The 16,613-nt window shown below is 47.4% G+C and overlaps 1 protein-coding gene across 1 annotated transcript in view; it reads left to right on the top strand.

The window, feature by feature from the left end:
- The window catches only part of DNAH7 (dynein axonemal heavy chain 7), a 2,019,015-nt gene that overhangs the window by 434,048 nt on the left and 1,568,354 nt on the right, over positions 1 to 16,613 (top strand). The window contains exon 16 of the mRNA XM_078680414.1: positions 7,192 to 7,338. Within this exon, the coding sequence (XP_078536540.1) occupies positions 7,192 to 7,338 (147 nt within the window). The remainder of the gene's footprint in view (positions 1 to 7,191; positions 7,339 to 16,613) is intronic.

Raw genomic sequence — 16,613 nt, 5'->3', positions numbered from 1 at the left:
TGTAAATGCTGCGCCCTTTCAAATAGAAACGTGTCAGGACTATGAGGATTGAGGAAAATGCAGCCAGGTACTAACTGGGAGCTATAGAAATCCAAAGAAAAGAAACATTGTTTCTCTGCGGAGCCAGCAACCTCTTTCTCTCCGCATGGCCTTTACTGGTAGAGCCTCCAGATCTTCAGTTCTTTTCCTCGCTGAATCTAGACTCCCTGCTGTGGAAGCAGCTAGCCTTTTTAGGGAATGATGCAAACTACGAGAATTGAAATTTCAGGTCCGTTTACTTTATTTCTGTATCATGGGATCTTCATTAAGAGTCAAACCCACTAGAATAGAATAGAACAGCAAGTCAATATCCTGAATGTGTGGCAGAAAACCACAAAGAGTGGGAAAGACCACAGTACACCTGAACACATGATCAACTAAAGGGATTTTTCAAAGCTGCAAGACTCACTTGGGAATCAACTCTGGAATCTGAATCTGTTAAAGGGTCATTCCCCTTTACATTGTAACATGGTGCACATGGTGCACATGGTAGTCTGTTTTGGTGCTGTAACTTTCTACGCCAGTGTCCTATATAAACCTTGAACGTATTGAACTATTCAGTTGCCTTTGAGTTAAAATTCCAGCCTTTGAATGAATGATGTTCCATAACCCATGGGTAGTTTTCCTCCATCACATCCTGAACCCTTCTTGAGTTAATTTGTTCACGCATCTGTTCCTAACAGTGTACTTAATACTACATCCTCGACGATTGGCCTCATATCTATAGACTGAATGTCATAAAAAGTGATAACCCGCCTTTCTAGTCTGCTGGTCTTTGTAGTTCTCTTCTGCCTTTTATAGGACCCTGTAGCTCGTCTCTGGCGTTTGCACTCTTTATTGCATTCTTTCAGTATGTGCCATCAACAAATGCACAATAAAGAACTCTTTCTGTTCTCTGTTTTCTTCAGATTAGTGAGAATGACAGAGAACTCCAGCTTAAATACAAAAATGCTAAACTTAGGGTTTTATTTAACTTGCAGCACTTTAATAGTACTTTACTTGTTTATGCGGTGGCTACGGGGCATAGTGAACATTACTTTAATGCTTTCTAAGTTTGACCTGGCTGAGTCTTTACCAGAAGCATAGACTAACCTGGCTGCAGGTCTATCACAGAAAAGACTGACCTGAATCCACGAGCCCCTGTGCAGTATAATGAAGAAGCCCAAATCGTCAGTGTTAACCATAGACCTGGTTGGACAGCTTTAATATATTTATGCACCATGTGGGCAAAAACCCTTATTAACCGCTAATTGAAAAGGACCATTGAGGTACAAAAACATCACTTGGAGTCTACAGTCACTTACCTCTTTTGCCCCTAAGAACAAAAGAAAGACCAGGATGTTCAGTTTGCCCCACGCCACTCCTGAAGACATTTGCACCTGGGCAATCCCTTCCAAATAAAGTGCTCAGGCACAAATGTGCTAAAACGTGTCAGGATGCTAGTGTCCCTACATTTTTGCTTCAATTTTAGATACAGTGGTACATAAACTAAAATCATTTGTGCAACACTCGTTTGCATAGTATGAACATTTACATTCGGCATATCTGGGTAAACATGATCTAATTAACAAAATAAAGTAGACATATTAGGTGCTAATTTTTGCCTCTTTTTTTCATTTAGAGACAGAAACTCTCAAGTCGGTGTTTGTTTTCCCAGTACAAGTGAATGACCCTACCGTGCTTGGAGCTTTATTTCTGTATGTTTTGGCCCTTTAACATTTATCCTTCCCGTTTTTCACCCTAAATTGAATGGCGGATACGAGCAGGATAAGTAAGTGACAGTAGTGCCGATCCCAAAAGTATCACATGACTGTCACTGGATATCAATCAATGAATACACTTGTAGAGGGCGCTACTCACCCGTGAGGGTCTCAAGGCGCTGGGGGGGAGGTGGGGAGTGCCGCTACTTCTCGAAGAGCCAGGTCTTGAGGTGTTTCTTGAATGTGAGGTGGTCCCGGGTCAGACGTAGGTGGGCGGGAAGGGAGTTCTACGTCTTGGCCGCCAGGTGGTTCTGCGGATCCGTGGGATGGTGGCGAGGGCGAGGCTGGCAGAGCGGAGTTTGCGTGTTGGAGTGTAGAACGTGAGGCGGTTGTTGAGGTATTCTGATAGATACATCTGCCTTGTGGATTCCTCACCTTGTGAATATCCCCCTTGCGTCAGCAACATTCGGAAATTCTTTTCGTAGCTTCGCGCCGACGTGGACTTGGCTCGCGACTCCGCTGATGTCACCGACGCCCATAATAGGCCCACGCCGGCTTGATGACATCAGTTCCTTTTTTTCCGCGTCGTCGACGCTAACGGTTTCGGGAATCTCAGTAGCTATAATGGTAACTTTGTTTCGTTTCTCTGTGTTTCCTGCTTCTTTGTTTCGTGACGATGTCGAAGAAGACCGGTTTCAAGCCCTGCAGGGAGTGCGGGAAAATGATGTCCATCACGGATCCGCACGAGGACTGTATTTGGGGCTTAAGCTCCGATCACGACGTGGATGGATGTACATCTTGTAGTAAGATGAATCCGAAGGCCGTGCGGGAGAGGGAAACCAAACTACTTGTGGCAAGGCTTAAGGCCGACAAGGGTAAGAAGACTTCAAGATCCCGCTCGAGGAGGACGAAGTCGAAGTCGAGGTCGAAGTCGAGGTCCCGATCTCGAGGGGGTTCGGCCTTGAAGTCCTCTTCGGACCATGCTTCAAGATCGAGGAAGAAGCACTGGAAGAGGAGGCATGAGTCTCTACGTCACTCGGTTGAGAAGTCGAACTCGAGGTCGAGGTCGCCCAGGAGGGTTCGTTCGAAGGTGGTCCCGCCGCAGGAGACTCCGGATCAGGAAGGTGAGGCTTCGCCTTCGAGGTCGCAGGTTCCCTCTCCGGCTCCGGAGTCCAATCCATCTCCGGCGCCGTCTCCGGCTCGAGAGGAGGAAGAAGTAGTCCCTGTGGAAGATGAAGAATCTGCGTATATGGTTGAGCCGGACTCGATCCCACCTCGAGGTCAGTCCTCGTGCGGATCCGTGATGGACATCATTTTCCCGCACTCCCTGCAGGGCTTGAAACCGGTCTTCTTCAACATCGTCACGAAACAAAGAAGCAGGGAACACAGAAAAACGAAACAAAGTCACATCTCAGAAAGTCGGGGATTCCGGTATTCCCCTATTTGGACGACTGGCTGATCAAAGCAGAGTCATCAGAGAAAGTGCTCCAGCACCTGCAGGAGACAACTCAGTTGTTGTACCGTTTGGGTTTTTCGATAAATGTACCCAAGTCTCACCTGGTGCCCTCCCAGCGCAACCTGTTCATAGGTGCGGTACTGGACACTACTGTGTGTCGTGCATTCCCTCCTCCTCAAAGGATTCGCGACATACAGGAAATGGTTCATTTGTTTCACAGTGGAGCGGTAGTTCCAGTCCTGAAGGTCCTTCGTCTGCTCGGTCTGATGACTTCACGCATTCTGTTGGTCCATCATGCACACTGGCATATGAGGGCGCTCCAGTGGTGCCTCCGTAGGCAGTGGTTTCAACACCAAGGGGATCTCAGGGAGTCAGTGAGGATCTCCAGAGAGGCTGCAGCGGATGTATCTTGGTGGGGCGTGGAAGGCAATCTGTCACAAGGGAATCCTTTCCATCTGTCTCCATCGGTGGCCACAGTGATAACAGATGCATCCACTCTAGGGTGGGGTGCTCATCCGGGGGATCAGGAGGTCAAGGGTCTTTAGTCTCCAGAGGAAAGGTTGCTTCACATCAACCTTCTAGAATTGCGGGCGATACGTTTGGCGCTCAAGGCCTTCCTCCCTTCCCTTCGCGGTCAGTCAGTGCAAGTCCTGACGGACAACACGACCGCGATGTGGTACGTCAACAAGCAGGGAGTAGTAGGGTCGCAGTGTCTCTGCAGAAAGGCTCTGCGGTTCTGGTCTTGGGTTAAGGACCATCAGATTTGTCTGATGGCAAAATCATCTGGCCGGGGTTCTGAACGTGCGAGCAGACAGTCTGAGTCGTCAGTTCTCGGCCGACCACGAGTGGAGGCTCCATCCAGAGGTTGTTCTCGATATCTTTCGGTTATGGGGAACTCCTCGGGTGGACCTGTTTGCCACTCGCGAGAATGCTCACTGCCCGTCGTTCTCCAGTCTCCAGTATCCGATGCAAGGAGCCTTGGGGGGCGCAATTCAGTTGAGTTTGGGAAATCAACTCCTTTACGCGTTTCCTCCCATACCCTTGATTCCTCGGGTTCTGAGGAAGATTCGCCAGGACCGGGCCCAAGTCATATTGGTCGCCCCGGGTTGGCCAAGAAGGATGTGGTACACAGATCTTCTCCACCTCTCCTCTCACCCGCCGCTCTGTCTCCCTCTCAGGGCAGACCTCCTCTCTCAGATGGAGGGGCAGGTTCTACACCCCCACCTCCAGACATTACACCTTCATGCCTGGAGATTGAACGGGGCAATCTGAACACCTTTTCTCTCCCGCCTGACGTGGTGGATGTCATCTTGTCAGCCAGGCGTGACTCCACTAAGTCCATCTATTCATATAGATGGTCAAAATTTGTCACTTGGTGTGGGGAGAAATCTATTGGCCCTTTGAGAGCCCATTTGTCTGATGTTCTCCAGTTTTCTCTCTCTCTGGCGCAGCAAGGGCTTGCTGTTGCCACAGTTAAGGGCTATCTTTCAGCGCTGTCGGCATTTCTCTGCTTGCCTGACCAGCCGTCTCTTTTTAAATCTCCTGTAGTTTTAAGGTTTTTGAAGGGCCTCACAAATAAGTTCCCTCCTACTCCTTTTATTGTGCCTCAGTGGGACTTAAATCTTGTCTTGACCTTTTTAATGGGTGCTCCCTTTGAGCCACTTCACAAATGTTCTATGAGGCTTTTGACTCTTAAAACAGTCTTCCTTGTTGCAATAATCTCAGCAAGGAGGGTAAGTGAGCTTCAAGCTCTTAGTTCAAAGCCCCCTTTCTTGACCATTCATGCTGATCAAATGGTTCTTAGGACCAGGGCTGCTTTTCTCCCAAAGGTGGTGACTCCTTTCCACCTTCGTCAATCTATTACCCTCCCTACCTTTTATCCTCCCCCACACCCTTCCAAGGAGGAGGAGAGATTACACCGTCTGGACCCCAAAAGGGCGGTGTCCTTTTACCTGGACAGATCTAAGGATTGTCGATTGGATGACCAGCTCTTCATTGGGTTTTCTGGCTGAAAAAGAGGAAGAGCGGTCCATAAAAGAACTTTGTCAAGATGGATCATCCTCTGTATAAAGATCTGCTACTCTTTGGCCGGTAAGGAACCACCAGAGGGTATAAGGGCTCATTCCACAAGAGCTAAATCTTCAACCTCAGCATTGGCTAGAGGTGTTGCTGTAGAGGACATTTGTAGGGCGGCAACTTGGTCCTCCCTCCACACTTTCGCGAAGCATTACTGCTTGGATTCCGAAGTGAGGAGGGACGGCCTCTTTGCGCGCTCTGTCCTCCAGGATTTCCTGGTTTAGAAGAGTGGACACCCTCCTCCGGGATTGGGGACTGCTGTGGGACTCTATTCACAAGGTGAGGAATCCACAAGGCAGATGTATCTATCAGAAGAACAAGTTACTTACCTTCGATAACGCTTTTTCTGGTAGATACAGTATCTGCCTGTGGATTCCTCACTGACCCACCCGCCTCCCCGTTGTCCGCTCTTCTATACCAGAGAATCTGTGTTGTAAATATTTTATGGTCAAGGAAAATGTATTATTTCAAAAGTTTTCTTATATTTACTTTACACTGTGTGTTTTACCTTGACTATTGTGTACTGTGTATACTATGTATATATCTACTGTCATTGGTCCGTCCGTGTGCCTCAAAGGCACGGAAAAAAGTTCGGAACTGATGTCATCACGCCGGTGTGGGCCTATTATGGGCGTCGGTGACGTCAGCGGAGTCACGAGCGATGCCGTGCCTCTATGACGTCCAAGTCCACGTCGGCACGAAGCTACGAAAAGAATTTCCGAATTTTGCTGACGCAAGGGGGATATTCACAAGGTGAGGAATCCACAGGCAGATACTGTATCTACCAGAAAAAGCGTTACCGAAGGTAAGTAACTTGTTCTTCGGGGCCTATGTCGTGGAGCGCTTTGTGTGCGTGGGTGAGGAACTTGAACGTGATCCTTTTGCTGGTGGGGAGCCAGTGCAGGTCTCTCAGGTGGGCTGATATGTGACTGTGGCGGGGGATGTCGAGGATAAGTCTTGCGGATGCGTTCTGTATGCGTTGGAGTCTTTTCTGAAGTTTGATTGTGGTTCCTTCGTATAGGGCATTCCCGTAGTTTAGTCTGCTGGTGACGAGGGCTTGGATAACCGTCTTTCTAGTTCCAGTAGGGATCCACCGGAAGATCTTACGGAGCATTTGCAGGGTGTTGAAGCATGAAGATGAGATGGCGTTGACTTTCTTTGGTCATCGTGAGAGAGGAGTCCAGGATGAATCCCAGGTTGCATGCGTGGTCAGTGGGTGTCGGTGCGGTGCCCAGTTCTGTGGGCCACCAGGAATCGTCCCCGGCGGATAGGGATGGTCCGAGGATGAGGACCTCTGATTGCCGCTGGCAATGCCAGAGGAGCTCTGCCAATGGTAACCCAGCAGTTCCCCTGAATTTACATAGAAATTTGTGGAAGTGGGATGGCTGTGGGTTTTGCAAGCCTGCCAACTCACACTGTTCCACAGTGTGACACACAGTATTGTCTCCCTCCGCACGCTCACCCTGTGCAGAGCCGATATCACATGGTTGTAGGGAAGACGAGCTGAAAACCACTACATACATTCGATTTTCCACTCGTTTTCATAGGTTTTGAACTGCCCACATCCATTAAGTGGCGTGAAAACACCCCAAGACTTCGGCACCGGTCTCAGCAAGGTTTTATCTTTTTCTTTGGAGGACGGTGCTTGGAGGAGGGCTGGGGCACAAGTGTTTTATATGTACATCTTGGTGCGAGGCTCCGCCCTCTCTTCACAAGGTGGTTATTTGTTTTGAGTTGGCAGGCCTGCTTTTGTGGAGCGGGAGGACCACTGGTTTATGGCATTCCTACGCTCCATCAAACTGTAAATAATAAGGCCCTAAGTTATGAGATTTTGAAATATTTCTAACCAATGCTACAATTTCGCTGCCATGACCTTTTGCCCTCTTAATTGATTTAAAATACATTTTGTCTTTATGGTAGCTGCGTAGTGAACGACTTGTGGAGGAGCTGGAGAGCTATGCTAAACAGATTGAAGAATTTTCTACATTTGGCGATGTCCAGGAGGTCAACAAATATCTGAGAAAAGCCCAGGCACTGAATGCAAAGCTGGATGCAGCAATTACAAAGGTATGCCCTAATATTGTTGGTGGTACATACATCATTTAAAAAATAAATCGTAATCTCGGTTCCTATTGTAAAGAAAGTATCTATCATAACAGCTTTTTGGTTCCTTGTTACCTTTAATCTGTTTACACAGTTTAATTGATCGATTTGATTTTTTTCTTTCTCTGAATGTAGATTGTGTTCCTGGGATGCCCTTTTATGTCCTAACTCTCAATTCTTGTTTCAGGTCCACTTCAATATTTTCTTTCATTGCCTACACTCACTTTTTCATCAGACTCACACGATTTGTTTATTTTCTTTTCTCACACTTCGGTGTGACTACCAAAATACAATGCAAATATTATTTTATCCCATACCGAAATTTGTGCTTGTTCCGGTGGCTAAATGTGTCACTATTTTTTCAGGTCCATGCATGATGTGCTGGTCCAGTCCAGGTTTTTTCTTAGAATTTTGGTTCTTGTAATCCGGTTTTATAATAAAATAAATAACACTACTTCCAGAATAAAATAATAAAAACTCTTGGACTGGATGAGGCATCCCGCATGGACCTGGGTAACTTGACAGGGCTGTAGACACAGCATCATTGGGTATTGTGTGGCTGCAAATTCTGCCACAGTGGTACTTCTGACCGAGATAGGGCAAAATAACCCAAGAGATAATGTCCCCCGGCATCACCCCTCATGACAGCAAGCTTTCCAGCAAGCTCAATGTAACTGAAGTTGTACCACAAGAGGGAACTAAGTTAAGCAATCACTCGCAAAGCCAACAGGTCTAGCAGGGGCTACAAGCCTTTTGAATCTATTTGCCAAATCTTGTGCGAGGCGAGGAGTCCGGTTTGTCCTCAAAGTTTGGAAAGGCTGCTTGTAAGGCGTGCCTTCTTTGTAGGTATCTAAATACTTCCCCCAGAGCCATTTGATGATGCCTCCGGAGTTCCTCAAATTTAAGTATCGAGCCCTTTTTAACCAAATCTTTCACCACTGAGATTCCAATCATGTCCCACTTGTCGAACCCAGGTTGATAACACATCATGCCTAATTTATGGGTACACCACAGTGGAGTTGCCTTGGTAAGTGTGTTAGCCGAGCCCAGCCTAGCATTCGCTTGGCGCCAATTCCCTATTGTGTGCGAGGTGGGGCCGACGTATCTCTTCGACCTACAAAGCAGAAGAGCGGCACAAGACTTTCTCATATGAAAAGCGGATAAAGAGCCTGTGGAGTTCCTGCTTTGCAGTGGCGTAGCTACACCTTTTGGTGTCCGTGGCGGTCGGAGCATTTGCCCCCCGCGACTGCCGTAGGTGAGAGCAGGGGGGTGGCGACGGTACCAGCTGTCAGCCGCTGCAACCCCCAAAACTTGCGCCGCCCCCCTCCTTACTACACCACTACTGCTTGGTTTATTAGTTGAATTGATATCACTACAGACTAGAAATGGGCATAGTAGAATCATCCATATTTGAGGTATATAGATTGTATATTGTAATTAACATTCAATCATTCTGCATCCTGGTAATAAGTGCCTGTCCCTTAATATTCGTTTTTTGACTCTTTTTATTGAAACCATGCTCATCATATAGTGTATACAGTCAAGACATGCTGAATATTGTGGTACATACATGGCAGGTATGAAATGAAATCATCCAAAAACAGAACATGAACCTCAATCACAAGTGGCGTTTTCAAGGTCCATCACATTTTATATGGCAGTTGTCCATTTCCCATCTAGCATATAGAATCTTCTGTCCCCTGGAATGCATTACCTGCCCATTATTACCCCATATAAGTTTGCCTGGCTCCTCACACCTTTCCCCACTTCTTGGGGCAGACCCTGCTTTGATAAACCTTCTCATCTCTCTGGCACCAATCTAGGTCAGACTTTCAATCTGTGTGGCTTAGTAGATCTCCACTACCCCACTCTCTCACAGTATTCCACTTGGTCACCCCCAAAACAAGCAGCAGCAAATGTTCTGCTATTTAGACCTGGACTTCCCCGACACTGCCAGTAGAACCCACTTTGCGTCCAGTGTGATCGCAAGTGACATTACACGGAACATGACAGCATTGAACCCATGCCAATAGTCCGGTATAACTGGGCATTCCTACTGAGTATGAAAAAAAATGTGCCCTCTTGTCCACTCTCTCGGAGGTATGTCAATGTGGTTACCCTCCCAATTTTAGCTAACTGGGTCCTTGAGTAGTAGAATCGATGTAGAATTCTAAGCTGGACCAGGTGAAATCTAGCCCTTATTGCTATCTCACGTGGACTTTAAAGTGCTTTCACCCAGTCATCATCCTCTATGTCACCAAGATCCCCCACCCAGCCTTTCTGCAATGCCACTAGCGGATCAGGGGAATTGTGCACCAGCTTCCGGTACGTAATGGAAATCGCCTTGTCGGGAATGTGTTCTGCAAGGAGTCGATCCTCTAGAGGCAAAGTTTCTCCGCAGAATGTGCCCTAGTTGCAGATGCTTCAATCTTTCTGCTTCCCCTAACTCAAATTCTTCTTTCAGGGTTTCAAACGATGTGAAGGCCTGGTCCCACATGACATCTCCCAAGTTTTCTATTCCTATAAGTTGCCATTCCTGCCCAAATGCTTTGTCTCCTCCCTCCATATTTTAACTATTGTTTGGATGTGTGATGGCAACCCTCGCTCTTTCTTCCTCTGGTAGATGATTGTCTCATGGCCTCTACGACTCATCACCTCTCTATGCCAGCTACTGGAAGTCTGTGAAAACCCAGTTGTTGACTACAAGCAACTGGGCTGCACAGTAATATTTGATTATATCTGGAACCGCAATCACACCATCATAGACCCCCTTCCGAAGTTTGGAGAGCAAAATGCGCGGTGATACCCACTTCCACAGCGTTGAACAGACTCTGTGCTCAATTTTCTGGAAGAAAACTGTTTTGGAGGACATATATCAGATGTGGGAGTGTCACCATCTTGTATAATGCAGCACTGCCCATCAAGGATAGTGGCAAAGTACCCCAATGCATGACACCCCCTCTCAGCCTCTCTAGTTGCGGGAGAAGGTTCTTGCATACAAATTCCTGGGGGTCTCGGGTAAGATGTATTCCCAGGTATAGGATACTCTCACCAGAGATGCCGTGCAGTACCGGGGGAGCCACTTGATATCACCCGATAGGGGCAAGACCAGTGACTATTAACAGTTGATGCAATATCCTGGGTAGCTGCCAAAAAGATCAAATATATACAGATTCCTGCCAATGGAGAGGGTAGGATGGGTGAGGTAGAGCAAGATGTTGTCAGCGTAGAGTGAGATACATTCTTCCCATTCCCCGCTGCACCTCATGCTCTTCAGCAGCGGGTCCTGACAGATACAGACCGCAAGTGGCTCGAGGGCCAGGGAAAATATCATGGGATACAGGGCCAGCCCTGCCTTGTACCCTTTTGCAGGCCAAAAATCCAGTTGACCGCTACATTGACCTTACCTAAGCTAACTGTTCCTGTAGAGGAGCCGGATCCAGCCACAACATTTTGGGCCAAGGCTCAACCGTGGCACTGTGGAAAATATATAGTTCCATTCAATGCTATCAAACACCATCTTCTCGTCAAGAGACATTACGACCACTGGGTCTGTCTGAGGCCGCTCGGTTTCATGAAGCACTCCAAATAAATGCCGTAAATTAAGACGGGTGCTTCTGTGTGGCATAAAACCCAATTGATCAAGATGTACAATTGACCAAATGATTGTGCACAGTCTGGTCACCAATAGCACCTTAGCCTCTACATTTAGCAACAATATAGGCCTATATGAGCCACAGTTTGCCGTAGGTTTGCCCTTCTTATGTATAACTAATATTGTGACTGTCTGCTATTCTTTTGGCAGGTATCCCTGTCCAATGCCTCCTGGAACATGGCTAGCAAATGCGAAGCCACCTTGTCCACCATCCCTTTATATAGTCCCACTGGTAGGCCGTTAGGCCCGCTGCCTTCCCCGACAACACCCCTTAATATTGAGTTTATTTTTCTGAACTTGCTAGGTGCAGCCTTTAACCAAAAGCGTAACCCCACCCAACTGAGGATTTTGTGTTGTGTAGCAACTAGAACCCTAAATCCCAATTCATCCAGCTTTCCCTTGTTGTATTTAGATAGATGTGTCTCCTGATGACACAAAACCCCAGGTACCTAAGCTCTTCTTGCACCACATGAAGTTTATTACTAGAGAGGAGACCGTTCACATTCCAGGTATAGATTCTTATGTCAATTAGGATTGCATATATTCCCAAGGTCCTCATGGATCCTTTCATGGCTTCTTATTGTAAACTGTTCTGCTGCTTAGGGAATATATCTTTCGTTTTTTTAAACATGACCCGCAAATCCCAGACCCATGCCTTCACACACCCATCGCCACTCCAACGGCGAGGACATTCTATTGCTCCCAGCCTACATAATAGGGAGGAGTCTGAAAAAACAGAGATCTTCTCCGGGTCGACTGATCTTATTCTCTAACATTGATAGGCATTAGCTATTGCTATGTTTTCATTCATAAACTTGAGCAGAATCAGTGCTGTGCACCCAAGCCCTAGTTGCTGTAGTTATTGTCATGTTCAAAGAAAAAATATGAGAAAAGAAGAACAGGCGTGGCTGCAAGAGCATTAAAGTTATATGATAGGTGTAGCTTAATTGTGAGTGAGTCCTTTGTTATTGAATAGGCCACTTTTGGCCCATGAGATAACAGTACCATGATTTGCTCCACCAAGGTATACATTTAAGTGCCTCTTCTCACCGGAAGAAAACCTGGGGTCCTATTAATAGGAATCGCAAAATCAGTTGTTATACTTGTCAGCGACATTTGACTAGCCAATGACAAAATTGGTTCGAACAAAGAAGGTGTGTATGCCATCCTTCGCCAGATTGGTGATTCGGGCTAGGTGATAGATCTGCTAATGAAAAATTAAGTGTGTATCAGGATTGCCCTTTGTGTGACCTTTCGATTATCCTTCAATCTTTGGTATGTAACACTGTGGGTCCGTTGTGCCCAAAATATCGAGCATGGGCCCTTAAGAAGTAATGCTAGGCCATTTCTGTTTTGCTTAAAAAACAATGTAGTTGGCATATTGCAAGGAGGTAATTCTGTTGTTTGCAGACTTTGTGATAGGAGAAACTGAGCCTGCCGCCACCTGTCTAAATCCACTATAGAAATATTATATAATAGCAGAGCAAGGACAGAGCCCTGTTTAAGTTAATTTGATGTTTGGATTTTTGGTGATAAGACCCAGAGTCCATGGTACCTTCTATTGGACCCTGGTGCTGATCCAGAGGTCCATCTTTTTAGCAAGCTCCATTGGAACAGAGAGCTTACTATCAATCAAGTGATGGTGCAGATTTGGCAAACAGTGACTAAACGTGCATAGTAGGGTGTGCCACCCCTCAGTAGGGATATGCTTCGACGCTCTAGCCTCCTAACCCGCCTCAGGGATCTTGTCCATCTGCCAAGCAATCTCATAAGCCTCTCCATAATCAGGCACCCAGACCCTTGGTATTTGTACTCTATTATCAGAGGAAACTGATGAAATGCTTCCACCATCTTGACTGGAAGCAGCCCTCCTGGCCTTTTTGTCCAGTTCTCTCAGACTCACCTCTGGAGCACGTCTCTTCTTCTCCAACTTAAGCTTCAAGCATGCTTCAATTAAAATGTTCACTCCTCCTACCTGTCCTGTAGCTCCGCTGGGGACAGGCCTCTGGATAATACGCTGCTTCCTTCCCTGGGTTAACCATCTCTCCTTGCAGGCTGTTGGCCCCCTGCCCCACAGGCAGTCACAGACTCTCCAGTGAACCCTGATCTAGCTCATCATCACCATCCAGTTCCTCCTCCTCATCCTTTGGGGTTAAAGGTACTGCATCCCAAGGTTCTATCCATGACCTCAACATCTTTCACAGTTCCTCCTTACTTGTGAAGCCTTTAGTAGCCTTCAGATATCCTTGAGCTGGACCACAGTGTAGGTCTCCATCTTAGTCAGCTCATAATCCATTTTTGCAGGTGTAGATGCTGCTGTTCCAGACAGAGACATAACACAGTGGAAACATGATGAAAGGTCTCCACACAAGTTTAGAACAATAAACAATATTGTTATCATTAAAACAAGACCAAAACAACAAATTTCCAATAAATAGAAGTCAAGATATTAATTTTTAAAGCAAAAACTGTTTGGTAGTGATTAGAAATAAATAGCGTCAACCGGGGCTATCTGGTCATGCTTGACCGGGGCAAATCCAAAAGTTCAGGTGGACCTCGTTGGAGCTTGGTCGGATACAGGGAACAGCCTTGGCTCATTGAACAGTACCTTGGATGAGCCGACACCAAGGGTGATTGGGGGGGACAAAAGAGGTGATGCGTAGCTGTTCGAAATGGAGACCTCTAGTTGGCATTGGGTTGCACCCTGTTCAAGTAGGGACCCTTCCTTCTAGCCAGAATAAGGGAGTTTTCACACCCAAGATAACCCCTGCTCATCCCCTTGGTAGCTTTGCACAAGCAACCAGGCCTATCTCAAATGCAATCTGTAAAGTATTTGCACATAAGACACACAGTAATACAGTGAAAACACTTCAAATGCATACCCCACCAATTTAGAAAGATAAAGTATCTTTAGCTATACCAAACAAGACCAAAACGACAAAAATATAACATACACAACTCAAAACATGACTTTAAGAGGTGTCAGCAAATTCTGTCTACAGAAATCTATGGATGCATGATTTTTACACAAGTACCTCAAATGCATCAAAATCCCCCACTCATAACACCTGCGGAGTAAGGAAGCATCGGAAAACACAGAGATGCATCAGTTCATGAGTCCTTGGGGTGGCAATGCAACAGTTCTGCTGCATGCAGAAGTGATGCATCGAATCCGGACTGTAGGGGGAAGTGATGCATCGATTCCAAGACCATTCTGGTCTGCGGGTGCTGCGTGGTGCACAGGCACGATGCATGGAACCCCGGGATGCGCTAGAGGTTAATGCAGCCATTACAGGTATGGGGTTAACCCAATACGATTTTGTGTACCTGGGTACAGTTCAATATAGAATACCCATTGTTATTCTATATCGGAGTTTAATACAGCGGTAGCAAACAGATGCTGCATCGATTTCTACAGCCGCTGCCCCACTAAGCGTAATTTCTTGTAGCCACACAGCAGGGCCTGCATTGGAGTTGTTGCGGGTGTCTCGGACTTCAGAGACTGGTGTTTAGAACTCTGTGTGGGTGGTTCTTTGGGCCACTGACAGGTTCTGTGTCGGTTTCTTTGGCTGCAGAGGGCTGTGCATCGGGATCTTCTCCCGCACGGCGGTGCTGTGTCGGAAAATATAGCTGCAAGAAGGGCAAATCATTGCTTTTGTAGGTTTCTTCAGTTCATTGTAGTTCTTTGCAGCAAGGACAAACTCTAAGGGCCCAGAACTGGATTTGGCACTGCACGCCAGGTCGAAACTCCAAGAGGCAAGCCCTACATCAAGTCCTTGGAGAATCTTCTTAAGCAGGATAACACAGCAAGACAAAAGTCCAGTCCTTTCCACTGCCCACAGACAGAAGCAGCAACTGTAATCCAATCCAATAAAGCAACAAACAGCAAAGGGACAGTGCTCCTCCTAGCAACTCTTTAGCTCATCTTCTTGACAGGGTCCTCTTGATCCAAAAGGCTGGGGTTTTAGGTCTAATTCTTATACACCTTTTCCCCTTTGAAGTCTATGTAAGAAAGTCTCTCATTCTCAGTAAACATCAGTTCTGTCCTCCCTGGTCCAGCCTCACTACAGGGAGTGGAGACAGCATTGTTCAGGTTAGCCACAACCTATTCAGGTGTTAGTGACAACTCCTCCCACCACTCCAGCCCAGGACGGCTCATATGTTGGGCACACCTTAGCTCCCTTCGTGTGAGTGTCTGGAGTGAATGCACAAATAGCCCATGTCAGTCTAAAACCAGACTGCGAATCCACAAGCAGGCAGAGGCACACAGGATGGTTAAACTGGAAAATGCCTACTTTCTAAAAGTGGCATTTTCAAACACACAATTTAAAAACCACCTTTACTGAAAGGTGTGTTATTACATTCTGAGTTCAGAGAGCCCAAACTCCAAATCTTTAGCTGCTCCCAATTGGAAGTTACACGTGTAACATATGGGGGTGGGGTCGCACACTACTCACACACCGGCGGTGTCGCCCCTAAGGACTCTGGTCAATGTAGTAAAGTGTTCGCGATGCATCATCTTTCGATCTTCTGCTATCTTCGCTGTCTTCGCCATCCCTGGACACGTGTTTCGGGGTATTACCCCTCATCAGCAGGGATAGGCCGTGTACTGGGGTTGCCGATGGCTGCCAATATCTGCCAGGTATAGTACCACTCAGGCGCATAGGTGCGGGATCCCAGGCTCGTCAGCCCGCTGCTCAAGGGAGCTTTGAAGTTGCAAATGGGGGTGGGGTCGCACACTACTCACACACCGGCGGTGTCGCCCCTAAGGACTCTGGTCAATGTAGTAAAGTGTTCGCGATGCATCATCTTTCGATCTTCTGCTATCTTCGCTGTCTTCGCCATCCCTGGACACGTGTTTCGGGGTATTACCCCTCATCAGCAGGGATAGGCCGTGTACTGGGGTTGCCGATGGCTGCCAATATCTGCCTGGTATAGTACCACTCAGGCGCGTAGGTGCGGGATCCCAGGCTCGTCAGCCCGCTGCTCAAGGGAGCTTTGAAGTTGCAAATGGGGGTGGGGTCGCACACTACTCACACACCGGCGGTGTCGCCCCTAAGGACTCTGATCAATGTAGTTAAGTGTTCGCGATGCATCATCTTTCGATCTTCTGCTATCTTCGCTCTCTTCGCCATCCCTGGACACGTGTTTCGGGGTATTACCCCTCATCAGCAGGGATAGGCCGTGTACTGGGGTTGCCGATGGCTGCCAATATCTGCCAGGTATAGTACCACTCAGGCGCGTAGGTGCGGGATCCCAGGCTCGTCAGCCCGCTGCTCAAGGGAGCTTTGAAGTTGCAAATGGGGGTGGGGTCGCACACTACTCACACACCGGCGGTGTCGCCCCTAAGGACTCTGGTCAATGTAGTAAAGTGTTCGCGATGCATCATCTTTCGATCTTCTGCTATCTTCGCTGTCTTCGCCATCCCTGGACACGTGTTTCGGGGTATTACCCCTCATCAGCAGGGATAGGCCGTGTACTGGGGTTGCCGATGGCTGCCAATATCTGCCAGGTATAGTACCACTCAGGCGCGTAGGTGCGGGATCCCAGGCTCGTCAGCCCGCTGCTCAAGGGAGCTTTGAAG

The sequence above is a fragment of the Lissotriton helveticus genome, chromosome 3_1 (genome assembly GCF_964261635.1).
Source record: "Lissotriton helveticus chromosome 3_1, aLisHel1.1, whole genome shotgun sequence".
Lineage (NCBI taxonomy): Eukaryota > Metazoa > Chordata > Amphibia > Caudata > Salamandridae > Lissotriton > Lissotriton helveticus.
The sequence above is the reverse complement of the archived record's forward strand: the minus strand, read 5'-3'. Positions and strand labels throughout refer to the sequence as shown.